Source organism: Molossus molossus, unplaced genomic scaffold (genome assembly GCF_014108415.1).
Source record: "Molossus molossus isolate mMolMol1 unplaced genomic scaffold, mMolMol1.p scaffold_m16_p_21, whole genome shotgun sequence".
Classification (NCBI taxonomy): Eukaryota; Metazoa; Chordata; class Mammalia; order Chiroptera; family Molossidae; genus Molossus; species Molossus molossus.
In genome coordinates, this window is record NW_023425357.1 from 12004482 (window position 1) to 12031010 (window position 26529).

Genomic DNA, 26529 nt, shown 5'->3' on the forward strand with positions numbered 1-26529 from the left:
TGCTTGGCTCTTGTGGCATTTAACACACATTTTTCGAAACAATCAAATAATAATATGTATTTTACCAGGTGACAAAACTGAGCCCTGGTAGGGAGCGTAAATCACTCGTTCAAGGTAACACAGCTAGGAAGTGGCAGAGGCGCGTCTCGAACTCACACAATCCTGGGATTCTCAAGTCTTTGGAGCACAGTCCCTGCCTGTGAAGAAAGGGTACGGGTACGGTGCTGGACTCATCACCGAGAGTTACAGGGAGACTTAGTTGGTCACTCGAGGGTGTAGGGAGATTAGATTAGTCGCGGGAATCCAGGGAGGGGCCCCACTGGGCCGCAACCAGGACCCCAAGGGGCCCAGACCCTACCGGGACAAGCGTGGGGCGCTGGGAATCACCTGCTCCAAGGCGGGGGCGGGGCCAGGCGAGACCCGCCCTCTTACGCCACGTCCTGTGGGCGGGGCTCCGGGGCTTTCCCTGGCGGGGAGTATCGGTTAACCACTGCGTGGCCTGGCGGACTGGAGATCCGCGGGCCGGAACCCGCGCGTCGGGGCTCCCCGGCCACACCCCTCTCGGGATTTAAAGGGCCAGGAGGGACTGGGTTGGGCCGAAGTCCGAACTGAGGGAGCGGTCATGAGACGCTGCCCGTGCCGGGGGAGTCTGAACGAGGCCGAGGCCCGGGCGCTGCCGGGGGCGGCCCGCATGGGGCTGGAGGCGCCGCGAGGGGGGCGGCGGCGGCAGCCCGGGCAGCAGCGACCGGGGCCCGGCGCCGGGGGTCCGGCGGGGCGGCCGGAGTGGGGCGGGCCCCGGGCCGGGACCAAGGGGTCCTGCCTCCACTCGGAACGCGAGAAGGCCGGGCCCGGACCTGGGACAGACAGACGGGCTGAGCCTGAAGCAGCTGGCCTCGGAGCGGAGACGGAGCGGCCCAGCCAAAAGACGGAGCCCGACAAGTCCAGCCTCCGGACACATCGAGAAAGGAGCAGCCCCTGGTCTGAGCTGGAGACACCCGGTCCCTGGACGGATGGATTTTGTGCTGATCCACGCAGGTCCAACTTCCAGTCTCAGCCAGAGAGGGCCAGACTCTGGACACAGCCAGGCGTTGATGGGCCCCGGACAGAGTTAGAAATTCATGGGTCACAGACCCAGCCAGAGAGGTCCAAGCCCCGGGCTGATCACGTCTGGACCCACGAGAAGAGGTCCAGCCTTCAGACTCAGCCAGAGGGGGCCTGGAGGGAACTATACGTTGACGGCTCCAGGACACAACAGGGTACTGAAGGTCCCTGGACAGAGCCTCACACTGATGGGCCCCAGATACAACAGGATACTGAAACAGCCTGGAAGCAGGTTGGCGCTGATGGTTTCCCAACACAACAAGCTACTTATGGCTCCTGGACACAGCCTGGCACTGATGGTGCGCAGACACAAGAGACTCCTGGACCCCGGACAGAGCCTGGGACAGACTGCCTTTTGGGAGAGCCCAACCAAGATGGCCCATTAGCGGAATCAGAACCTGGGGAGTTGGCGACTCACCTGTACTCTCACCTGGGGTATAACTCCCTGACCCCTGTGCCCCGCCTCATCATCACTCCTGAAACTCCTGAGCCTGAGGCTCAGCCATTGGGACTCCCCTCCAGGGTTGAGGTGGGCAGTGGCGGCTTCTCCTCTGCCTCCTCTTTCGACGAGTCTGAGGATGACGTGGTGGCCGGGGGTGGAGGTTCCAGCGACCCTGAGGACAGGTCTGGGGTGAGTGGGACCCATCCTGCGCTTGAGCCCCCCCCCCCCCCTTATTCCCCTGCCTTTGCTTTGAGAAGTTCTCTAGCACCTACCAGCAGTTTCATCTCCAGGTACTTCTTCCATCCATTTACCTCCTTCCTCTGACAGCTGGGTTACCAACCCACTGTAGGTACCCTCCTCCTCATCCTCTCACCCCTCACCCACTGCCTCCAGTTCTGAAATCTCAAATGGACGGCCACTGGCAGACTCCATGCCCAGGAATCATATGGTAGTATGAGTCTGTGTGTGTGTATACACAGTTTTTCAGCAAGTGTCCATGACTTCTGTTGGATCCTCTGGGCTGTGATGTGTGATCCCCAAATCTGCAGAGCACTAGTATTGGGGGACAGAAAAAGTGCACTTTCTACTGCAGATTTCCTAGTCTGGGGCCTGTGGCTGTCTTAAGGGGTCCTGAACCTTCCCCATCCTTAGCCCATTCACATTTGTAAGGAGTGAGCCCCCAGCTTGTATCAGATTCACAAAAGGTTGTGTAAACCCAAAATGCTCAGGAACCCCCCACCCTAGCCAGAGACCCCCAGTCTCCCCATTGTCCCCCACCTCCCTAGGGGGCCCCAGCTGACTCTTGTTTACATCTTTCACTCTCACCCCCAGCTCGGGTGTGGTTCTCCCCTGGTGAATCAGGAGGGTTGGCAGGGCAGGTTCAGGAGAGAGTCAGTGAAGAATCAGGTGTGACAGCCTTCCATGGTCTGCCCATTGGGTCCTGCCATTGTTCTGGGGCCCCTGGCTTAAGTCTACCCCAGCCCCCCCCTTACCCCACATGCCTCCCTTAAGTACATGCTCACACATGTGGCCACAGACATCGGAGACAGATCTGCCTCAACCTGCCTATGCCAGAGCAAGGGAGTTGACCCACGGGCTGTCTGCCATGGCCATTCCCTCTGCCTACTCTCACCTGCTTGGCATCTCAGATCAGCTGAGCTAGAAGTGGGTGAAAAAAAACCACTCACGTCCAGCCCTGTGCTAAGTTCCTTGTTCATGTTAACTCATTTAATTCTCACAGCAGCCCTAGAGGTAGATGCTATTATTATCTCATTTTATAGACGAGGAAACTGAGGCACAGAGAAGTCAAAGACGCTTGTCCAAAGTCACGTGTACTTTGGAGACACAGAGCTGAGATTCAGACCCTTACTGAATACCAGTCACTTTTCTAAGTGTTTTATATATGTTAATTCTTTGAATCCCTATAACAGCACTATGAGATTGGGATTATTGTTATTTCCATTTTATTTTATTTTATTTTTTTAGTTTTTTTTTAATCCTCACCCGAGGACATTTTTCCATTTTTTATTCAGATAGAGTGGTAGAGAGAGAGAGGAAAAGAGAGAAACATCGATGTGAAAGGGACACATCGAGTGACTGCCACCTGCACGACCAACCAGGGCCAGGGACAAACTGCAACCGAGGTACGTGCCCTTAGTGGGAACTGAACCCGGGTCTCTCTGGACTTGCAGGGCGACGCTCTAACTGCTGAGCCAAACCAGCCAGGGCTTTTATTTCCATTTTAGAGATGAGGAAACTGAGGCCTAGGGAGGTGAAGTCACTTGCTTAGGGTTGGCGAAGTCTGGTTGGATCCAGAACTGAGGCTTCTAACTCAGTTCTGGGTGAGTTTAAAACCCAGTTATTTTAACCCCGCGGTGTGTGGATCTGTCCCTAACTTACTTTCCTCCCAGGTCTCCTGTCTCCAGTTTTTTCTCATCCTTCTAGAATCTTCCTCAGTGGCCCACCTCTGATCACCTTTTGAACTTTGCCTGTTCCAGAGTTTCTGATGGCTCCCCAGGGCCTTCCCGATAGCAATCAGGAGTTCAGTCCTGTGTTCAGAGTTTCCTGTCTCCAGGCTCCTTCCCATGTTCAGCTTCCCCACTCCCCCCACCCCCCTGCGGTAACAAAGCCGAAGTACACACTGTTCCTCGAACACCATGCCACCATCCTGCCACCACTCATTGCTCAAGCTGTTCCCACTGCGCAGAATACCCTTGCTTCCTTCTCACTTCATTTTGAAATCCCATCTGACTTTAAAGGTCCAGCTACTTGCTTCTTTTCCTCCCTCCTCCCTTCCTTCCATTCTGTCCTAATCAGACAACGAACAGTCCCTGAGCCCCTACTTTGTGTCTGGCCCTATGTTGGCTTTGCTGAGGACACAGCAGTGATCGAGACACTACCCTCATGGAGCTCCCAGGACCACGGAGGGGACACTAGGCTGGGACAGCTCAGAGTGGTCAGGGCTGGGGTGGAGGAATCCCAGGAGGTTGTGGGAGTTCAGAGGAGGTGACAGGCCAGACCTTGGCTATCAGAGAAGGCTTTCAGGAGGAGGGGACATGTGAACTGAGACCATCATGAAACCATCTGAGAAAGCCCAGATTAACCATCAGATCTAAGAGAGAGAATATACTGAATCTGCTTACAATGAAAACGAAAACAAAAAAGATGGTTTCAGCCAACCTACTTCAAGCAACATTTTTGGAGCACCTATTGTGTGCCAGGCCATGGACTGGGACACAGTTGTAATCATGACTGTGTGTTCTCGGCAAGTGACTTCACCCCTCTGAGCCTCTGTTTCTTCCTCTGTGACAGAGTCAACAATTCTCCTGGGGCTGTGTGTTTAGGATTAAGTAGGTTATGGCACACTGAGTCTTTGTCATTATGCCTGGAATGTTCCAGGTGCTTAGTAAACAGGAACCTTTATTAATCACCTCCTCTCCACTGCCAGCAGCTGGAAGGGGTAGGGGGCAGGAAGTCGCTCTTTCTGAATCCTGCAGTCCAACACCCCGACTCTGCTTGACCTTCCCACTGCAATTAGATGGACATCTAATTGATGTCTAGGTAGCTGGGCTCTGAGGGGTTGGGAGAGAGCATGGCCTTGACCCTGGAATGGTGGGGGTAGGAGGGATGAGCAACACAGCTTCCTTCTCTGGAGATGACCCATTCTCCCAATACTTGCTAAGGACTTGCTCTGTACTTGGAGCAAAGAATGTATTTGTGTGTGTGCACGCGTGCCTTCGCACACGTGTGAATCAGACACTCAGTCTCAAGAAGCTCTTGGTTGAGTCAACATGATATAACTAAATCCTTGTTACAGGTTTGCTTCTCTGGTTTTCTGTTATTGCTCTTTCTGTAATCTGTTTCTATCTTTCTCTCCCTGTCATTACTTTGTATCTGTCTCCCTGTCTGTCTTTCTCTTCTGGTAACTCTGTGTCTGTCTCTGTTGTTCAGAATAGGTCAGGATTTGCTGTGGTAACAACCCCAAAACTTAGTGATTTAGAACAACAAAGGATTATTTTTGTTCATCCTTCATGTTGACTATGGTCAGTGGTGGGTAAGGGGCTGAGGAAGCCTCCATTTCTCTTTCTGTCCTTTCTACAGTAAGGAAAAGGTCATGGAGAGAGCGTTGGCCTGTGGTCTGGAGAGACCCGGGTTCGGTTCCTGCTAAGGGCACGTGTCTCGGTTGCAGTTTGTCCCCGGCCCTGGTTGGGTCGTGTGGGTGGCAGCCACTCGATGTGTCCCTTTCATGTCGATGTTTCTCTTTCTCTCTCTCTCCCTCCCACTCTGTCTGAACAAAATATTGAAAAATGTCCTCGGGTGAGGATAAAAAAAAAAGACTTTTGACCAAAAGTGACACTTCTGCTTATATTTCATTGGCCATAGCAAGTCAATAACCCTGAGTTCAAGAGGGCAAGGACATGCCTGCCATGGGGAGGGCTGGAGCTGTTTGGTGAGCAGCTCTCAGGACTGCCACGTCTCTGTCTCTGTCCATGTCTCTCTGTCTCTGTCTTCGTTTCTTCTCTCTCTGTGATTTGGCCTCCATTCATCAACTCCTGCCTCTGTCATTTTCCCTGGAAAGTCTGACTTGGTTTTGGGACAGAGATGAGGCTTCGAAGTTTTTGGTGTGTGTGTGTGTGAGAGATTTGGGGGTTGCTTGTTACTGCAACAAAACCTGGCCTATTTTGACTCATTGGGTGAAGGACAGAGAGACACAGATATAAAGGAAGAAATGGACAGAGGCTCTTTCCCACCTTTGTGGAGGACTTTGGGGGATGTTGTGATTGCTGGAGTAAGTGGGCTTGGCTCACCCCAACCAGCTGGGAGCACTGATCCCAGGAAGCCCCTGGCCTTGGAAAGGTCCCAGGTCCACCTTCATTCCCTCTCTGGCAGTAACTGCACCCCCTGCCCTCCCCGGCTGCGGTCCTGACCCCACCCTGCTCTGCCCTACACAGAACAAACCCTGGAAGAAGCTGAAGACAGTTCTGAAGTATTCGCCCTTCGTGGTCTCCTTCCGAAAACACTACCCTTGGGTCCAGCTGTCCGGACACGCTGGTGAGAGCAGGGGAAGGTGGAGGGCAGGGGGCAGACAGGGCTGGGCAGAGAGGCCTGGTTGGGGAGAGAAAGCTACAGAACTGCTCTCTAGTTTAGTTTCCCTGTTCGTGAAATGGGCTTGTGACAGCCCTCATCTCATGAGGTTGTTATTGGAAGTGCTTAGACCTGGGCTGGACCATGTATACATCAGAATTGAGGGCTGTTCTCTGTTATCTCACTGTTGGTGTGTGTGTGTGTGTCCTCAACCCTAGGGACCAGTGGACCTGGGCTTAAATCCTAGTTCTGCTCTTTATTTGTGGGGGACCCTGGGCAAGTTACTTTCCCTCAGTGGGCCTCAGTTTCCTTATCTGTAATATGGAGATAATTGTCCCTCCCTTGCAGAGTTAACTGAAGGGTTAAAATCAAAGTGTGTATTGGGACTGAAACACAGGCCCCTCATATATGGAAATTATCATTCCTTGTCCTTGCCCTGTGTCCAGAGCTTAGTAGGCCCCTAGTAAATTACAGCTGTAATGGTTTCTCCCCAGGGCCTAGCACAATATCTCCAGCACATAGTGACACAATGCCTAGCATATGCCTAACATATAGCATTTTTTAAAAAAAAGTATTATTTTCTTTATTGACGTTAGAGAAAGAGGAAGGGAGAGGGAGAGAGAGATAGAAACATCGATGAGAGAGAACATCGATTGGCCACCTCCTGCATGCCCCCCACTGGGATCAGGCTCACAATCTGGGCGTACTCTGACGGGGAATTGAACTGTCAACCTCCCGGTGCATGGATCGACGCTCAACCACTGAGTCACACTGGCCGGGAAACATATAGCATTTTAAAAAATAGGTTTTTATTGCCCTGGCCGGTTTGGCTCAGCGGTTGGAGTGTTGGCCTGCGGTACAGAGAGACCCGGGTTCGGTTCCCACTAAGGGCATGTACCTCGGTTGCAGTTTGTCCCCGGCCCTCGTTGGTCGTGCGGGTGGCAGCCACTCGATGTGTCCCTTCATGTTGATGTTTCTCTCTCTCTCTCTTCCTCTCTCTCCCTCCCGCTCTATCTGAACAAAAAATGGAAGAATGTCCTCGGGTGAGGATAAAAAAAAAAAAAAATAGGTTTTTATTTATTATTTTAGAGAGAGGGGAAGGGAGAGAGAGAAACATCGATGTGAGAGAGAAACACTGATTGGTTGCCTCCTGCACACCCTCTACCTGGGATCAAGCCTACAACCCGGGCATGTGCCCTGACTGGGAATTGAAGTGGGACCTCTCAGTCCATGGGATGACACTCAGTCCACTGAGCCACATTGGCTGGGCACATAAAGCATTTTTTGTAAAGGACCAGATAATAAGTAAACTATTCAAGTGCAGTGGCCACATGAAAGCAGCCATAGATAATACATAAACATGTAAGTGTGTCTATGTTCCAATAAGACTCTATTTACAAAAAAAGGCAGTGGGTTGGACTAAACAAACCGTGCCTACTAGCAAAGAGAGACAGGAAGGGAACTCATCTACTTTGTTCATCCTTAGATCTGAGTCACAGAAAAGGCAAGGCCCCCTGAAACTGGAAACACAGGCTTGCCATCAATATGTGTCCTAGTTACTATTGCAGAGTTAAAAACAAACAAGCAAAAACTCAAAACTTAGTAGTGGTTTAAAAAAATTTAGTGAAATCAAAGTACCATTTTATTACACTCACAGGTTGTGGGCTTGGGAATTCAGACGGCATGGCAGGGGTGGCTTGTTGCTGCTCTATGATATCTGGGAACTCAGCTCAGAAAACTTGAAGACTGCAAGCTGGAAACTTGTGGAGGGTTATTCACTCACATGCTTGGTAACTGATGTTAACTGTTGGCTAGGTTTCAGTTGGGACTCCTGGCAGGAAAACCTATGTGTGGCTTCTCCATGTAGCTGCTTGGGCTTCCTCACAGTATGGTGGCCACAAGTAGCAAGATTTCTTACATGGCAGCTCAGGACTGCAAAGTATCTCTGCCAACACAGTGGAAGCTGCATCTCCTTTTATGACCAGTCTTTGAGGTCATACAGTGTTGCTTCTGCCATAAACCCACCCAGATTAAAGGGGAGAAGAATGAGATTTCACCTCTTTCTGGGGAATGGCAAAATTCTAGAAGAGTATGTAGGACAGGAGCTATTGTTGTACCACCTTTGGAAAATATAATCTGAAAATACAGTCTGCTTCAGTAAGAATTGTAATTCTAATCTATACTATCTGTATGGTCCAGGAGATGCTAGATTTATAAATTAACTCAAATAGACCCCAGTTGCTGGCACTCTGGGACTCCAGGCAGAAACAAATGCATATCTGCTCTTGAGAGTCAAGCTCTTGACTCAGCTCTCACAAAAATTCCCACAGCTGATTGTGAGTTCACACTCCAAAATTACAAAACAAATGAGGACACAATCTGCTGTGAAGAGGACCTTGTTTAAACAAAGAGCAGAAACAGGCCCTTCCTTTGCGACCCCTGGCCAAGATTTTGAGAGTTGCAGGGGAGAAGAAAGTATTGCAGAAGGGGTCAGGCAAAATGACAGTGGCCAGGATCTGATGCATACGGGAGATGGGGGTTTCTCTTGCTGATACAGTTTCAGTCCCTTTCATTGACTGTGCTGCTCATAGGGAACTTCCAGGCAGGAGAGGATGGTCGGATTCTAAAGCGCTTCTGTCAGTGTGAGCAGCGCAGCCTGGAGCAGCTGATGAACGACCCCCTGAGGCCTTACGTGCCAACCTACTATGGCGTGGTGCAGAAGGATGGCCAGGCCTTCAACCAGATGGAAGATCTCCTGGCGGACTTCGAGGGTCCCTCCATCATGGACTGCAAGATGGGCAGCAGGTGGGGTCAGGAACAGCCCTGAGGCAGAGGTGGAGGGTTAGGGGTGGGCATTTTTGAAGATAGTGCCAAGTCAACCTTTAAAGTGGTTGTACATACTTTCCCACTAGTAGTGAGTGAGAGTTCCAGCTGTTCCATCTTCTCATCAACACTTGGTGTTATCTGTTTTGTTAGTTTTAACCATTTTGGTGAGCATTTCATTATGGTTTTATTTCTGTTTCTCTGATGACCAATGAAGCTCAGTGTTGATTGGCCATTTGAAAAGTGCCTGTTTGAATACTTTGCCCATTTTTCTATTGGGCTGTCTTTTTCATTTTGATTTGTAATGCTTTATATGTTCTGGATACAAGTCCTTCGTGGAGATAACGCATACCTACGCACACATTCTCCAGCCTCCCATTTCACTCTCTTAATACTGTCTTTTGATAAATAGACTTTTAATTTAGTCCAGCTTGTCAGTTCTTTTAATTACGGGTAGTAGCTTTGCGTTTAAGAAATGCCTACTTTGTCACATCCTCTGTGTCCCAGGACCTACCTGGAGGAGGAGCTGGTGAAGGCCCGAGAACGGCCCCGGCCCCGGAAGGACATGTACGAGAAGATGGTGGCTGTGGACCCCGGGGCCCCTACCCCCGAGGAGCACGCCCAGGGTGCCGTCACGAAGCCCCGCTACATGCAGTGGAGGGAGACCGTGAGCTCGACCTCCACCCTGGGCTTCCGCATTGAGGGCATCAAGGTGAGTGCAGGAGCTGCTAGCCCCCTGGGTCTCAAGCCTCCTAATGCCGCGACCCTTTAATACATTCCTCATGTTGTGGTGACCCCCAATCATAAAATTATTTTCGTTGCTACTTCATAGCTGTAATTTTGCTCCTGTTATGAATCACCGTCAGAAATAAGTGTTTCCCGATGGTCTTAGGCGACCCCTGTGAAAGGATTATTTGACCCCCAAAGGGGTCGCCACCCACAGGTTGAGAACTGATGTGCTAGCCTGTCACTGGAGGGCTGGGAACTGGATCTAGGCAGGGCTTCTCAGGGAACATGGTGTCAGGGACAACTGGAAAGGAGCAATCTGGAGCGAGAGCAGGATCCTGCAGAAGGTGAAAAGATGGGGCTAGGACAGGTCCTGCTTCTCTCACCCCCATGTCCATCGGTGACGTTTTGTTCATTTCTCTGCCTGAGCATCTCTTGATTCCATCTTCTTCCCTCCCCTGGCCCTGTTCTAGTCTCGCCCTGTCTTCTCCTTCCCCAGCCTCCTCTGATCCACCACCCAACACAGCAGCTGGAGTAATCCTTTTCCCCCTTATGGAGGGAGATTCCCCCCTCCGTCCCTTCCTCCCGACCGTCCTTTTTGTAAATTAAATCTGATTGTTTGAATAAGTATCCACACCGTTCAAAAGTCAAAATAATGTTATAAAAGAGTGTATAGGGGAAATCTCTCTGCCAACCCTGCTGCTGTCCTTCCCATTCTGTCCCTCCACCCCTCACCTGCTCACGGGGAACCCCTTTATCCGTCTCTTCTATTTCTTCCTGTGAACACAAACACATGCAATGCATATCCTAAAATGCCCTCCCTTCCATACACAAAAGGTGGCATAGTCCTAGAGAGTTTTCATATCATTGCATAGAGTCTCCTCTTTCTTTTCTTTTTCCCTTGCACTGTAAGAGCTCTTTGTGGATGTGCCAGTGTCCCCTAGAGAGGGCCACCCGGGTTGTTTCCATTTTCTGGCATTACAAACGACGTCTCAATGGATCACTGTACGTAAGACATTTTGCAACTGTGAAGGTTTACCTGTGGACTGCAGTCCCAGAAACAGGACTGGGTCAAAGGTGACATGTGTCAGGAATGTTGTAGAGACTGGCCACCCCCCTCCATAGGTGCTGTGGTCACTGCATCCCACCAGCAATATAAGAGCGTGCCTGTCCCCATGGCCTCGCCGGATATAAGTTGTATATTTGACTATGTATTTCTCCTATTTGAAAACCTTCTGTGGCTCCCTAGAGCCCTCAAGAGACATTCCCTGGTCTAGAGGGCCCTCCGGGGTCTAGCTTCATCTCTCATCCCTCTCTTCCTCCTTTTCCACCTTTAGGCTACAGTGAAGCACATTTCCTTGAAAGGTTTCTGCTCCCCTGCCACACGGCCTTTGCACATACTGTTCCCTCTGACAGGCCTGCTCTTCCCCCTACTGTTCCCTGGTTGGCTCCCAGTCATTTTCCTGTCTTTTCACTTCTTCCTTACCCCCCATAACTCCCTGTCCTCCTTCATCATTCTTAACCCCCTTTGTGATGCTCTTGTCAGTATCTGTCCCCCTCATCTGACCGTGTCTGTCCTGTCACCTCCATGTTAGCAGTGCCCACCTGGCACAGCACAGCAGTGTGACCAGGTGGCTCTCTCAGGGATAAAAGATATTAGTCTCATGTATTGAGCGTTTGCTTACCGTGTGCCAGGTACTGTGTTGTGCATCCTATGTACCCTGTCTCTAATCCTGACACCAGCTTTAGCAAGTAGCTACCGACACAATTCCCATGTTCCAGATGAGGAAGCTGAGGTTGAGACAGGTGAAGTGACTTGCTTAAAGCCACCGAGCTAGGAAGTGGCAGAGTTACAATTCACACACAAGAGTTACCCCCCCTCCAGAGCACACCTGGCTAGACCGGCTCAACCAGTGGGTTTAAGGTTAGACTTGGAAGGACTAGCTGCTCAGGAGTATGACTTGGGGCTGGGTTGATCAGAGCCGGGCAGATGAGCTGGCTTCTGCTGAGTGGCCAGTGACCGTAGAGGCAGGCAGGTGGCCCTAGGAGGCGCCTGGGGCTGGTTGGTGTTGGGTATGGGAAGGAAAATTGTGACACCACGCCTTCCATCCTTGTCCTGCAGAAAGCTGATGGGACCTGCAACACCAACTTCAAGAAGACACAGGAGCTGGAGCAGGTGACAAAGGTGTTGGAGGACTTCGTGGATGGGAACCATGGAATCTTGGTGAGTGGGACACCCATGCCCCAAACCTAGCAGTTCAGGACCACCACCATTTTTGTTGCCCCTGTCAATGGTCTTTTGGCTGAAAGTGGCTGGTGTTGCTCACCATCTGTGTTCAGCACATGGCTTGGCCAGGGCTGGCTGGTCTTGGATGGCCCTGCTCATATGCCTGGTGGTCTAGGATGATGCTTTGGCCACTTATCTCTCATGATCCAGCAGGCTAGCCTGGGCTTGTTCTCATGGTGGAAGCAGGTGGCCACGTGAACAAGCTAAGATGGAAGGCCTCTTGATGGCTGAGCCACCCTCATTTCTGCCCTGTTCTATTGGCCAGAGCAAGTCATGACCAAGCCTAGGTTAAAGGGAAACAGACTCCACCTCTTAATGGGAGGAGCTGCTAGGAATTATGGGTATTCATGTACTCCACTAACCTTACCCTTGTCTGTGCCACCCTAGTGTTTCCAAACTCCCCTCCCATTTTCCCCACGGCTCCCCTTATTCCGTCCTGGCTGGGTATGGGACAAGGTCAGATCTCGAGGTGGGTAGGGACCCACAAAGTCCCTATGCTAACCAAGAAACTCTCCCTCTCAAACAGAGAGAGTACGTGGCACGCCTAGAAAAACTTCGTGAAGCTCTGGAGAACTCCCCCTTCTTCAGGACCCATGAGGTGGGAGCCCTGGCCGCATGGGAGCAGAGGGCCCTGTGTGTGCGTGTGAGGTGGGGTGGCTTGGGGTCCAGGCTGCACTGAGGAGAAATCACTGGCAGAATTAAGGTTAAAACAATTAAAAGGAGACCCCTTGTTTTGGGGCATGCCTTTTTAGAGTAGGTAGCACGGGATTTCAGGGAGGTGGGACAGTTAGGAGCATGGACTCAAGCCAGGTGGCCTGGGATGAGGCTGGCCCTGCTGTGTGACCTCTTAGGCCTCAGTTTCCTTCTAAGATGGGAAGGAGAATACTTTCCTTACAGGGCTGCTGAGTGTGAGTTGAGGAACTGTTGAGTGCCATTTGGAGCACAGAAATGCATTTAATTCCTAGCTCTTACAATTGCTTTATAATCATAATTATTTACAATGATTGTTATCTGCATTCCTTGTTCGGTGGCTCTCTCTTCCCCTCTCCCTCCCTTCTGCAGCCTGTCTCTTTGGAAACATTCAGCTCCCTGGGGCTGTCCCAGAAAGTCTGGGAAGTGGTGACAGCACCCCGTGCATCCTCTCCTCCCCTCCTCTGTCCAAGCTCTTCTCCCCTCACCCCCAAGCCCTCTCACCTCCTTCTCCTGCTATCACTGACTTCTGGGAGAGCCCTGATCTGGGAGTCAGGTGGCCTGGGTTCGGACCCCAGCTCTGCAGGCCTGTCTGCTGACCTGCAGGATGTGATAACCTCCTGGGCGACGTGAAGGTTCAATGGATTAATATAGGGAAAGCTTAGCCCATAGTAAACCCTGAGTATGTGCCAGCTGTTAATGTCATATTTCTTATCAAATGTCACCCTCATCATCATTGTCACTGCCTTTGGGCTATACACACGTTGCAAAGAGGAGGCCTGGGGAGCCCATCTCATCTGTTCTTGTGTTTGGTTTCACCTCTTGGTGACTTAACATTTTATTTATTTATTTTTGTTATTTATTGTTTATTTTTTTAACTTATCTTTATTGTTGAACGTATTACAGATGTCCCCCCTTTTTACCCCATTGACCACCTTCTCCCCAGTCCCACCCCCCTCCTGCCTTCCCCACACTATTGTCCGTGTCAGTCAGTTATGCATATATGCGCAGAAGTTCTTTGCTTTATCTCATCCCGCTCTCCCTTCCCCCTTCCCTTTGAGGTTCACCAGTCTAACAACCAATTTGTGCTTCTTAATTCCTTTATTTTTTTCATACATCCCCCCAGCCGTCACCCATCTGGCAAGCAACAAAAAGTTCTCTGTATCTATGAGTCTGTTTCTGTTCTGCTCGCTCATATTGTTTGTAGATTCAATTGTTGATAGATATGTATTAATTGCCATTTTATGTTCATATTTTTGTTCTTCTCCTTCAAAAAGATCCTTCAACGTTTTGTATAATACTGGTTTGGTGGTGATGCATTCCTTTAGCTTTTTCTTGTCTGGGAAACTCTTGATATGTCCATCAATTCTAAATGATAGCTTTGCAGTATAGAGTAATCTTTATTGTAGGTTGTTGCTTTTCATCACTGTGAATCTCTCTTGCCACTCCTTTCTGGCCTGCAAAGATTCTTTTTTTTTTTTTTTTTTATCCTCACCCGAGGATATTTTTCCAATTTTTGTACAGATAGAGTGGGAGGGAGAGAGAGGAAGGGAGAGAGAGACAGAAACATGGACGTGAAGGGACACATCGAGTGGCTGCCACCCGCACGACCAACCAGGGCCAGGGACAAACTGCAACCGAAGTACATGCCCTTAGCGGGAACTGAACCCGGGTCTCTCCGGACCGCAGGCTGACGCTCTAACCGCTGAGCCAAACCGGCCAGGGCTGCAAAGATTCTTTTGAGAAATCAACTGACAGTTTTATGGGAGCTCTGTTGTAGGTAACGAGCTGCTTTTCTCTTGCTGCTTTTAGGATTCTCTCTGTCTTTAACCTTTGGTATTTTGATGATATGTCTTGGTGTGGACCTCTTTGGGTTCATCTTGTTTGGGACTCTGTGCTTCTTGGACTTGTATGTCTATTTCCTTCTCCAAGTTAGGGAAGTTTTCTGTCACTATTTTTTCAAATAGGTTTTCAATTTCTTGCCCTCTCCTCTTTCTGGCACCCCTATGATGCGAATGTCGGCACGCTTTAAGTTGTCCCAGAGGCTCCTTACACTATCCTCATTTTTTGGATTCTTTTTTCTTTTTGCTGTTTTGATTGGGTGTTTTTTGCTTCGTTATATTCCAAATTGATGGTTTGCTTCTTGGCTTTACCTACTCTGCTATTGCTTACCTATAAATTATTCTTTATTTCAGTTAGTGCATCCTTCACTTCTGAATGGTTCTTTTTTATGTTGATGTTCTCACTAAGTTCCTTGGAGGTCTCCTAAAGTTCCTTGAAGGTCTCACTAAGTTCCTTGACTGTCTCACTAAGTTTCTTGAGCATCCTTATAACCAATGTTTTGAACTCTGCCTCTGATTGATTGCTTATCTCCATTTTATTTAGTTCTTTTCCTGGAGTTTTATTCTTTTCTTTCATTTGGGACATGTGTCTTTTTCTCCTCATTTTGGCTGCTTCCCTGTGATTGTTTCTATGTGTTTGGTAGAGTTGCTATGTCTCCTAGGCTATGTAGTGTGGCCTATTGTTGTAGGTGTCCTGTAGGATCCAGTGGCATAGCCTCCCTGATAACCCCAGCTGGGCCCTTGAGGTGTACCTCTCGTGTGGACTGTACACATTCTGTTGTAACTGTGTCTTGATTGCTGTTGGCACATCAGTGGGAGGAATTTACTCAGGCTGATCAGCTACAAGGTCTGGCTGTGCCCACTGACCACTGGCCTCCGACTGCCTTGGAGGAGCAGCTATGTAGGGACCCACCACACAGAGCAAGACTCGCTTCAGCAGGGCTCTGGTACCCACTGAGTCTGTTCATTGAGTGTGTCACTTGTGCAGGTGGTTGGGTGGTGGTTCTTCGATGTGGTCTGAAGCTGTCCACTGGGTGTGCTGGCTCTGGGGCAAGGTCAGCCACTGCCTGTGTTCTACCTGGGACCGCCAGGCATAAGCTACAAAGTGATCTGCCGATGGTTGCTTCTTGTGCCAGGCCTGGGCCCACTTAATGAGAGGTACAGGGCTCGCTGAGACCAGATGCTGCTTGTTTGAGAGATTTTAGGAAACTCTGAAGTAGGAAACAAGCCAGGCCAATCCTATGGTAAAGTCTTTGGAAACAGCTTGTGGGGGCCTGAAAGTTGGGTGGGGTAGAGTTTCAGGGAATCACCAGGGCAGGGCAAACAGTGTGAGACAGGTTGCTGGAGTCCCAGATATGGTGGCCATCGGGTGGGGGAGGGGCTCACCAAAGGAACAAAGGCCTCCGCCAGCACGTCTGTCTGAGAGAAAGCTGCCTCTCCAGCCCTCATCCTGAGGCCAGACAGCTCAGTTCTTCCGTGGGTGATTTAACATTTTAAAAGATGAGTTGACCTCAGCTGGTGTGGCTCAGTGGATTGAGCGTCGTCCCGTGGACTGAGAGGTCCCGGTTTGATTCACGATGGCAGGCTCGATCCCCAGTAGGGGGCGTGCAGGGGGCAGCTGATCGATGTTTCTTGCTCACATTGATGTTTCTCTCTTTCCAAAAAAAATCAGTAAAAATAATAAGATAATGGCTTTCTTGAGCCATTAAAAAGATGAGCCCTGGCTCAGCCAGTGTGGCTTAGTGTTTGAGCATCGACCCATCCACCAAGAGATTGCCAGTTCGATTCCTGGTCAGGGTACATGCCCAGATTGTGGGCCCGATCCCCAGTAGGGGGCATGCAGGAGGCGGCCAATTGGTGTTCTCTCTCATTGATGTTTCTCTCTCTCCCTCTCCCTTCCTCTCTCTCTGAAAATCAATAAAGAAAAAAAGAAACACAAAGATGAGCCTTGGTCGGTTTTGCTCAGTGGTTAGAGCATTGGCCCTTAGATCAGAGTCCTGGGTTTGATTCCGGCCAAGGGCACATACCTCAGTTGCAGTTTGGCCCTAGCCCTGGCTGGGATTGTGCAGGAGGCAACCAATCAATGTGTCCTTCTCACATCGATGTTTCTCTCTCTCTCTCTCTTTTCCTCTCTCCCTCCCTCTCACTCTATCTGAAGATAAATGGAAAAATATTCTTGGGTGAGGATTTAAAAAGAAAAAAGAGTTACCAACATTTAAAATGTGGGCCTTCCCACCAAAATCAGTTTCCAATTTCCCTTGGCACACTGGGAGATGTGGCAACATGGGGCTGCTTGCCACATGCCAACCACCATCCAGAGAGGGGTGGCATCGGCCTCTTCTCACAGGCACACGCTCACCTGCCCCATCATCTGTGTGCCCTGGGGGCAGTGCAGTTTGAAATCTGGTTAGAAAAAGGGAGGGGTGTGCAAATGTGGTTAGATGAAGGCAAGGACAGTACTATTCTAATTAGAAAAACAAAACCAGCATCTCTGAGGGCTGCATGCCAACCCCACAGGCACTTGATTAGTGTGTGGATCATGGAATGCTGCCAGCGACCCCAGGAGGCTGGGCTGTGACCACCACCCCCATTCTCCAGATGAGGAAACTGAGGCCTGGGGAAAGGAAGCCACTTGCCTGGGGTTAACAGCAGCAATCTGCAAGAGGGAGGCAGGATCCACTTCCTTAGTCCTGACTGGGCTCTGCTGACCCATTTGGCACCCTGCAGAGAGTTGAGTTTGTACCTTAGCTTGAACAAGGACACCAGTTAATGTCTGTTGTGCATCTGCCATTCTGGCAACTGCTCTAAGTCCTTTGTATGGATTAATTCATATATATACTATGCACAGTGACCTTTGAGGTAAATGGCATTTTTATTCCATTATTCTCACTTTGTATATTGGGAAGCAGAGGCACAGAGAGGTTAAGTCACCTGCCCAAGGCATAACAGCCACTAAGTAGTAGAGTCAGGATTTGAACTTAGGCTCCTGGCACCTGAGTTCATGCTGTGACCACTCTACTCAGATGCCCCTTGGGGAGGGGACCTTGGCCAATGCTTGCTCTGCCCCTAACTTTCCGCCTGCCTCCCTACAGGTGGTGGGCAGCTCCCTTCTCTTTGTGCATGATTACTCTGGCCTCGCCAAGGTTTGGATGATTGACTTCGGCAAGACAGTGGCTCTGCCTGACCACCAGACACTCAGCCACCGGCTGCCCTGGGCTGAGGGTAATCGTGAGGACGGCTACCTCTGGGGCCTGGACAACATGATTCGCCTTCTTCAGGGGCTGACCCAGAGCTGACCCACCTGCCTGCTGACAGAATTATTCACTGGATGGTACTCACTGGCTGGAGAAGCCTTGAGGGGTGCGGGGGCCTGAGGTTGGCCGTGGAGGCACTGATCTCCAGGACAGGAGAGGTGCACCCAAGCCCAGTGTGGAAGATCTGAAGGCCCTTGGAGACCTGGTAGTGTCCAGCTCTTTAATGATCCAGGGGTTGTAAGGCCTGGAGAAGGGACATGACATGGCTGGGTCCCACTGTAGGTCAGAACCAGTCTGGGACCTCTGACCAGCCAAGAAGATTCCTTAGGGGCTGCTGGAGGCCACAACTAAACCATACACCCTGAAAGAACACTGTTCAGATACTGTAGGCTACAGGCCTGACATACCAGTCACCATAGGAATGACTAGAATCACTGCCTCCTTGTCAGCCCCCTTAGACTACAAGCTGGTCCTGAGGCCAGGGACCAGTCAGCTTCATCTGTGGTACCCCAAGGACTGGACTTCACGTGCGAACAAATGCAGGAGCCAGCCTGGGAGCGTTATGGCGCCATCTCTTCATCTGGGGGCCCTTCAGGTGCTGACAGAGGCTCTGAGGAGGGTGTGACACCATGGGACTGGCCTGAGCACTGAGGCTGCTGAGCGGAGCCCAGTTCCCCGTCCTGTTCCCTCATAAGCCCTGGAGATCCTCCCTGCTCCTGGGAGAACTCTGCTGACCTCCTGCAGACCAAAACCACAGCCACATCCAGTTCTAGCACTGTGACCAGCACAACCTCATTCCTCAGGCACCACCTCAGCCTCGGGACTTCCTCCTTCCTCCCCGTAGTTTAGGCCCCGTTCCTCCTAGCTGACTGAGGTGGCAAGAAGGGCTTTCAGGGCAGGGAAGCCGGCTTGGGAATCAGAGCTGCCTTCCTTTGGTGGCCCCCATCCTACCCTTGGCCCCTGCCATGAGTAGTGCCACATTTGAGTCAGACTCGGGGGGTGGGGCTGTTGGCTGTGACCTCTGGCTCATAGCCTTGTCCAAACCAAAGACCCCAGCCCCGAGGTGAGCGGTGCCCCTCTTCCCTCTCCTACTTGTAACTGGCTTCCTGGCCCACAGAGCTGGGCTGGGGAGGACAAGCACCTCCCTCTTTCTGAGTCAAAGCTCTAAGGTTGTCTTCCAGGGCTCAGGAGGCATGTTCCTTTTCTACTGACCTTTATACTTATTTATACAAGAGACAGGTAGTTGTTAGATGGGGCAGTGCTGGGGAACTGGGGGCAACACTGCCTCATTGCCTTCCCCCGTGACAACCCCCCAATAAACAGGACATTCAAAGCCAACTTTGTGGAATTTTTTTTTTTTTTTGCATCTGGGGTGTGTGGGCTCAAAGCTCATAATCTTTTAAACTTTTTTCTTCTTTATTGCTTTTAGAGGGAGGGAGAGATAAAAACATGGACAGAGAACATCGATTGGCTACCTCCTGTATGCCCCCCACTGGGCATGTGCCCTGATCGGAAATTAAACCAACAACCTCTTGGTGCATCATGGGTCGATGCTCAACCACTGAGCCACACTGGCCAGGCAACAGTCATAATTTTGAGTATTTTGGGGGTGGAGTAACAGGACAGTCACTAGTTTGGGGTAGAGAGGCAGGCCTGGAATGCTGTGCCTGGCTTTGCTGGCTAAGGCAGGGCAATGGTGGTGACCAAGACAGTGCCAACCAGTGTTGTCAGGGCTGGGAAGGGGAGGTGCAGATGGGGGGTCAGGGCCGGGATGGAGGTTAGAAACACTAAGAAGCACTACACTTACATTGTCTAGTCTCTAAAGTGCCTTCGCACTGAAGACACAGCAGTGACCCAGACAGACCGGTTCCTCCCCTTTCAGAGGGGGAAGCAGCAGGTATTCATTAAACTAATCTTGCTCTAAAAAATACTTATCTAGATATGTACGTCTATGTAGGTACTAACCACTTGGTTTGAATCCTGACTCCACCGCTTGCCAAATCATGTGACCTTAAGCCAGTGACTGCACTCCTCCAAGCCTCAGTCTCTCCATCTGTAAAATGGGGAGGACCTGTACCATTCTTACAGGATTGAAAGATTTAATGAGTTAACACAGGAAAAGGGGTTGGCAGATTTAACTGCTCTCAGAAACATGTCCTTTTAGTTTTTAAACTAGAACAGAGGTAGGGGAGGAGCCTAGCCCTGGCTGACGGGAACCTTCCCTGAGGAAGTTATAATGAATCAAGTTGGTGTAGGGGTTCAGAACAAGTCACCCCAAGATATGCCTCTGTGGCATGCAGGCTGTTGTGAGCTAGGGCAATCAAGACTCTGTGGGCATAGTGAAGTCCCCCTCCCCCCTTAACGACCTAGATTTTGAATTGGGGGTCTTGCCCATAATGAGACTGAGATAACCTTTTCTGGGGTATCTATAGGGCAGGGCCAAACTCAGCTGAACATCAGCTCTTACTACCCTGCAATGACCTTGCTCCCTCTGAAGCTCCAAGATGATCCTTAGCTTAGAATGGCAGACAGACCTCATTTCCCCATCTTGGAACCTCGTGTATGTGGGGTTCCCATGTGTATGTATTAAATTTGGTTACTTCGTTAACCTGTGTCATGTAGACTATTAGACCAGATGAAAGAACCTTGAGGGTAAGTCTCTCCCACAATGGAAAGTTCCGAGCTATGCAAGCAGAGGGCTGCAGTGGGGAGCACTAGGGACCTGAGGCCAGTATGGCTAGCAGCAGGAAGTGTGAGCAACAGCTTGGGAGAAGAGGCATGAGCTGGGGCTGGGAGTTTTGTCTATTCTGTGAGCAACAAGGAGCTGCTAGAAGCTTCTCTGGAGGCTCGGGAGAACAAGTTTGTTTTTTGAGGGGCTCCCTCAGCCCTGACCCTACATGAACAGAGCAGTGGGCCCAGTGAGGAGGCTCTTGCAGATGGTTCAGAAGAGGGTGAGCACCAGTGAGAAACGAATGGATGCGACATTCGTGGTTGGACAGGACCCAGGGTCTGAGCTGTTTCAGTCTCCCCGGGACAGGGAGCTTGTCTGTCAGGATTCTGGCTCTAACCCAGCCACACAATACGTTCTCAATACCGAGGGGATAGGCTTGAGGATGGAGGAGCTGGGAGGACGCCAAGGCTTAAGAGTGAATGGACCGGGGTAGGGGGGACCCTGCATGAAGGATCTCTGGCTGGAGGTCCTCAAGAGGTCCAGCCGAAACCCCTGTGTGGTCAAAGGGAAAAGCTGGGGTCTGGGCCCCGCTATTCCTACTTCAGGGATGCAGCAGGCCAGTGGCTGGAATCGTATGGTCTGAGGAGCAGGGCCTGGCCACAGAGGCCAGCCCGTACCCCACCAGCAGGTACCACATATGCCCGGCCATCAGCGGCCCGAGAGGGTGAGAAGTCTGTCAGCTGCAGGTTGCTATCCCGGAGTTGGTCGTAGTCCCACAGCTGGTAGTGCCAACTCTTGCCCTGCTTGGAGAGAAGGTAGACTGCTCCCAGTGAGCCTTCCTCTGGCAGGGATGGTGGCTGGTGGGGTATGCTGGGCACTGGGTGAAATAGGCCTGGCAGCTCAGGGTCCTCAGCATAGCCGGGGGTTGGCACACCCTGCACACCCAGCAGGACCCCTGCAAGGAGAGGGGGAGTCTGTGAGAGCGGGTTGAGCCCTGACGAGGTGCTGGAGCTGAGTCCCCCCCCCAACAGCCCTCCAGGGAAGGTGCTGCTTATTCCCCCAATTCCAGAGAAGTCAGTGGGGGTCACTGGGCACACAGCTGGGCTGGGATTGGAGCCAGTATGTCTGGCTCCGGAGCTGCAGGCAGTTTAAGTCCTGCCTCCTACAGACTGTCAGCAGTGGGAGGTGGAGAGGAGACATTAAACAGAGCAAACATCGGCACCCAGTCCTCTCCAGCTGTCTAGGAGGGAGACGCTGGGAGTGGAGCCCTCAGGCCAGAGCCAGGCGAGGGCTGAGCAGAGCCTTGGTCCTGGCCACCCAATGGGCACAAATCCATCCCTCTTCCAGGCAGGTGGGATGATGGCAGTGCTGGTCACAGCTAACACCTACTCAAATGTGCAATGTGCCAGGCACAACCGTTCTAAGAGTTTTCAACGCTCTGCCCATAGTCAGGGCCTGGAAGTGGCAGGACTGGGCCTGGAGTCCAGAATGTTTGATCCAAAAGTCTGCACACTGAGTTTGTTTTTGAAAACCCCAACTGGCTGATACCCTGCCAGGTCCTTGCCTCAAATAGTGGGGAGGTGCCAAAGCAAAGGTGACAATGTGAGCAGGGGCAATAGGGGAGCTGGGGAGACCCAGGGTGAAGGCACAGGGATACAGGAGAGGGGACCCACCTGTGCTCACTGCCCAGTGGGCCTTGTGGCCCTTCCTCTGACATGGTTCATGGTTGAAGTCTTCATCGTAGCTGGTGCTGGGGTTAAGGCCAAAGCTGTAGTGTGGCTCTGGGGCCCACCCTTTTCCACCCCACCCGGTCCCCTTCCTCCCTGGGATACGGGATGAGCAACGGATGTCCAGTGACAAGGTGCTGCAGCACATGCTCTCTGTTGGGACCACCCAGGCCGCCATGGAGCAGCTCGGCTCGGCAGCCCAGTGCCTCCTCAGCTAGCCTGCCCATGTCGGCCACTGCAGGGACAGAACACACATTGCAATGAATCACTGTGTGCCTCACACCATGTCAAGGGCTCCTTGGGGATTGAGGCCTCTAACCCTTCCTGTGACCATTACCTCTTTGTACAAATGCAGAAAATGAAAAGCACAGAGGGGGTAAGCTGCCTGTCCAGGGCTACATAGCAGGAGGTAGCAGAGTTGGACTAGGAACCCAGGCAGCCTTGCTCCAGAATCTACCTTATAACCCTGGGTGGGGGGAAGGGCCTGAAGAATGGAACAAGGTCCTCCCACATCTGGCAGTGTCCCACCAGCCTCTCCAGTCCATTCCCGGTGAAGATCAGACTTGTGACCCTTCTGCGCCCAACTCACCAGAGAACATCTCTCCCTGGACAGTGTAGCCTCTTTCCATGGCCATCTGCACGAGTCTCTCCAGGGGGATGCCACTGGGGGGCACCAGAAGAGTGCCTGCCATCCACAGGGCCACCAGCCCACACCTGGGAGAGACAGGCCCAGCCCCTCAATCCCTAGTCGGGTCCTTACTGGGCCCCCTCTGCCCTAGAAGCTGGAGTGTGGGGAACAGAATGGCTGCCCTAGGGGAGTTCCCCTTCCCTCTCCCAGGCCAGGTGGGGAGACCTGCTACTCTTTCACGGCAGAGAGGCTGGGCAAGTACCAAGGATGAGGGGAAGGGAGGGTGGGGAGAGATTTCACCTGGGCTTCCAGGATGAGTAGTTGTCAAAATGGAGTTAGAGATGATGGACCAGGTTCATTTGTTCACTCACTTGCTCACTGATTCCAATTCTTCACTGTGCATGCACCCAGGACCCTGACCTGGTAAGTTCCCCTTCTTCCCCTCCCCTCATCCTCCCCAGGCTGCTGAGATAAGATGAACCCACTCTTGCCCTGGCTGGTTTGGCTCAGCGGTTAGAGCGTCAGCCTGTGGACAAGATGAACCCACTCCTCCCACCCTCCTGAGTCCATCTTCATTAAGCACAGCAAAGGCAGAGGCCTGAGACACATGGCTGGCCAAGGGGTTGGGGTTCCGGATCAGGGTACATACTGAGGGCCTTCTTGGATGAGGGAGGGCAGGTCTGCACAGAAGAGGATCCACTGCAAGTCACTTCTGAAACTGAATCAGAGCCGAACTCAGGTCACACGGGAACCAGCTCCGAGAGTCTCCCCTGAGGTCTGGCTGGGAGAAATGAAGGGGAGGAATACAAGCCCAGCAGTCCTGAGGCCCAAGCATAGCTCCTGTCTACTCCTGGCTTGGTCACTGACTTTCTTCACCCAGATAGGGCACTTCCACTGCCCAGCCTTAGTTTCTTCATCTTCTCAGTGGAAATGGCCCTTCTGCCTGCTGCTCTCTGCTCCTTCTCTTAGTTACTGAAGGGGCAAAGAGCAGATGTGCAAAAGTTTGGCAACTAGGAGCCAGAGCGATTTATTAGAGGAAATTTCTTAAAGGGTTGTCTCTAGACCCAAACTCAGTGGATTTCCCTTCTCAAACCTGTTTCTCAGGCTGTTAAATAGGTGAAAATCCCTTAACTCAGTCAACCTTGACTAAAACCAGGTAACAAGGTCTAAGATCACCTTGATAATGCACCCAGACCCACCCTCCTCCGGGAGGTCACTCAGAGTTGCAGTGACCCCAATCGATTCTTTCCCCATCCAGGGCACAGGAGGGTCAGGAAGATGTGCTTAACTTCCACTCTAAGGCCAGTGAAAGGGCAAGGCTGATGACAGGAGATGATATACAGCATGGTGGTTAAAAGCATGGAGCCCCACTGCCAGAGTTCAAACTGGGCTCTTCCTGTGCTAAGCGACTTCACTGCTTTGAGCCTCAGTTTTCTCATCTGAAAAATGGGATGAGCATTCCTACCTACATCATGGAGTTGCTGAGAGAATTAAATAAGTACATACTTAAAAACACAATGCCACACATATGCTAGGCATGTAATAATAGGTGTTTTCATTTGCATTAAATTTGTCTCACTATGGTTGGGGCATTTAGGGCAACTAGTCATCTTGCCTAGAAAGCTGTAATTTTTTGATGAGTCTGGACTAGTTACTTCTTCCTCTTCCTCCCTCAGCCAGGCAATTATTTTCTTTTCTTTTCTTTTTTTAACATTTTATTTTCTTAAATAGGTTTTTATTGATTTTTACTAGCGAAGAGAAATAGAAACATCAATTGGCTGCCTCCTGCATTCCCCCTACTAGGAATTGAACCCCAAATCACAGAAACTGAACCAGGACCTCTCAGTCCATGGGACGACGCTCAATCCACTGAGACACACCGGCCAGACAAGCCTGGCAATTGTTAAACCGGGTCCCCACAGCCCCGTCAAGTCTAGCCCCCTCCTCTCCTGCTCAGGTCCCTGGGTGTTCCAGCTTCCTCCTGGGTCTCACTACCTCCACTCCCCATCAAGTAGTCTCCCTCTCTGCACAAAGCCCTCCCATGGCTCCCCAGTGACCACAGGACATTCTCCTTCCTTCACATGGCCTCCATGCCTGCCACCTTCCCTGTCCCACTGAAGAAACATCTGCAGGGCCTTAAAAAGAACATATCTCCATTTCACTCTGGGTCTCTGCACAAACTGCTTATTCTCATCACATGGGCCTGATGACTTACTTCCTCCTTTCCAGGCAGGCCCCACTGACCCCAGCCTGGGTCGGGCACCCCCAGGGCTCCCTCATCACTCCCTCTGACCACTCTGGGCTGTCACCTGGTGGAGGGAAGGAATTCTCTCTCTCTCTCACTGGACTAGGTTTGTGAGGGCAGGCTCTCTCTTCATGGCGGAAGGCACACCACCAATGAGGGGGTGTAAATAGAAGGCTGAAGCAGTCAGGCTGTTTGACTTTGAGGAAATGAGAAATCCCAGGAGGAAGCAATTTGGGGGCAGGTGGTTTGGTGAGACCCTGGGTGGGTGCGGCATGGAGACCCTACCGGTCCTTGTGAAGCTTCAGGAGCCTCTTCACGTCTTCTCTGCTCCCGGGGACTGGGCCCGCCTTCTCCAAGGCCTCTTTCAGAAGCTGGCTCTTCTCCAGGCCGAAGACATGAGGGGGAGCAGCACCCGAGGAAGGGGGTGGAGGTGGCAGTGGCGGTGGTGGGGGAATAGGGGCCTGGGGACTTGAGGGAGAGGGTGGAAAGGCTAAGTCTGGAAGATGTGGGGGTAGGGGAGGAGGTGGAACCATGGGGGTCTGGGAGGCAGGGGTTCTTGGGGGAGGGGCTGGGGGCTCTAGGAGAGAAGAGCATGAAGAACTCATTATGGAGCCTATGGCATGGGCGGGAAGGATAGGAGAGAGAGGGATCCTTCACAATGGGTCTCAGGGACAGAGATTTTGAAGGCTTTAGAGTGGAGTTCCGGGATTGGGGGGCTGAGTAATGGGATTGAAAGAATGGGGCTAAAACTTGGAACCATGGGAGCAAGGATTGGGGCTGACTCAAATCAGTTCTGAGGGTTAACAGGGCGGGGTCCTTTAACCCGGAACCAGACTTGTGGTTGCAGCTGGGTTGCAAGGCTGAAAGAAGGAGAGTTAGGAGGAGTTAATTGACATCCGAGGCTCGGTTTGGAAACTTGGGGGTCAATTTTGGGATATGAAGGCTCAGACCTGGGGTGAGGCGCCTAAAGGGTGGGACTTAGAGGCCAAAGGCTAAAGACCAGGTTAAAATGTAGGCTCTGTCCGCCCCGTCACATCCCAGACCCAAGTTTAGAACCTTAGAGCTGACCGTTGCGTCAAGAGGTCAAGAGGTCAAAAGGACACCTGGCAGGAAAAATGGCCTAGTTGTGGAGAAGGTCTAGGAATCAGAGCGCAACAGTAAAAGTCTGTGGGACAGGGAAGGCTCGGGGATCGGAGGCCGTCGGGAGCCGCAATAGCGCTAGGCTAGGGAACGGAATCAGAGTGAAACGCACCTCCACTTCCCCAAAATGGCGGCCGCAGCACACAACCTTTCCGTGCCCGCCCCTTTCGCCCCCACGTGACAGAGAACGCCGGGTCTCAGGGGAGAGGTGGGGCTTCTAAAGAGGTGCCTCCGAAGGGAGTGCAAGCCGCGACCCAATTGGCAAGAAGCGCACTCTTCACTGATTGGTAGACGGCGGGGTTTTTCTCCTGGCGGGAACCCAACGACCCTTTTGATTGGCAAATTCTGGGCGGAGATTGATTTGGTAAGA

At 51.6% G+C, this 26529-nt stretch overlaps 2 protein-coding genes across 5 annotated transcripts; one reads left to right on the plus strand and one right to left on the minus strand.

The window, feature by feature from the left end:
• Positions 1–622: 622 nt before the first annotated feature.
• On the plus strand, positions 623–19066 carry ITPKC (inositol-trisphosphate 3-kinase C). 3 transcript variants are annotated; one of them, XM_036275210.1, is made up of 8 exons: positions 623–1732; positions 5995–6094; positions 8719–8932; positions 9458–9662; positions 11799–11900; positions 12490–12561; positions 17587–17825; positions 18198–19066. In XM_036275210.1, exons 1-7 carry the CDS (start codon positions 623–625, stop codon positions 17788–17790), a joined length of 2007 nt encoding a protein of 668 aa, XP_036131103.1. In that variant the 3' UTR covers positions 17791–17825; positions 18198–19066. The 3 variants fall into 3 exon arrangements, with proteins under 3 accessions (XP_036131103.1, XP_036131102.1, XP_036131104.1); XM_036275209.1 differs by having other exon boundaries at positions 17587–19066; XM_036275211.1 differs by lacking the exon at positions 12490–12561 and having other exon boundaries at positions 17587–19066.
• CUNH19orf54 (chromosome unknown C19orf54 homolog) lies at positions 17935–26316 on the minus strand. Of its 2 annotated transcripts, XM_036275213.1 has the most exons (9): positions 26272–26316; positions 25305–25879; positions 23424–23492; positions 22736–22860; positions 22252–22381; positions 22093–22163; positions 21112–21374; positions 19714–19801; positions 17935–17992 (listed from the first exon to the last, which is right to left on the minus strand). In XM_036275213.1, the coding sequence occupies exons 2-8, from the start codon at positions 25622–25624 to the stop codon at positions 19760–19762; spliced, it is 1020 nt and encodes a 339-aa protein (XP_036131106.1). In that variant the 5' UTR covers positions 25625–25879; positions 26272–26316; the 3' UTR covers positions 17935–17992; positions 19714–19759. The 2 variants fall into 2 exon arrangements, with proteins under 2 accessions (XP_036131106.1, XP_036131105.1); XM_036275212.1 differs by lacking the exon at positions 17935–17992 and having other exon boundaries at positions 19291–19801; positions 21020–21374.
• Positions 26317–26529: the final 213 nt, after the last annotated feature.

What these genes read in the sequence shown, in the direction of transcription:
- ITPKC (XM_036275209.1), top strand. Translation starts at nt 623, where the DNA reads ATGAGACGCTGCCCGTGCCGGGGGAGTCTGAACGAGGCCGAGGCCCGG. An exon ending in ACCCTGAGGACAGGTCTGGG is followed by an intron (nt 1,733 to 5,994) that starts GTGAGTGGGACC and finishes TGCCCTACACAG; the next exon opens with AACAAACCCTGGAAGAAGCT. An exon ending in GACTGCAAGATGGGCAGCAG is followed by an intron (nt 8,933 to 9,457) that starts GTGGGGTCAGGA and finishes TCTGTGTCCCAG; the next exon opens with GACCTACCTGGAGGAGGAGC.
- CUNH19orf54 (XM_036275212.1), bottom strand. Translation starts at nt 25,624, where the DNA reads ATGAGTTCTTCATGCTCTTCTCTCCTAGAGCCCCCAGCCCCTCCCCCA. An exon ending in CTCATCCAAGAAGGCCCTCA is followed by an intron (nt 22,861 to 23,423) that starts GTATGTACCCTG and finishes TGTCTCTCCCAG; the next exon opens with GTGTGGGCTGGTGGCCCTGT. An exon ending in CCACTGGGCAGTGAGCACAG is followed by an intron (nt 21,375 to 22,092) that starts GTGGGTCCCCTC and finishes CTCTCCTTGCAG; the next exon opens with GGGTCCTGCTGGGTGTGCAG.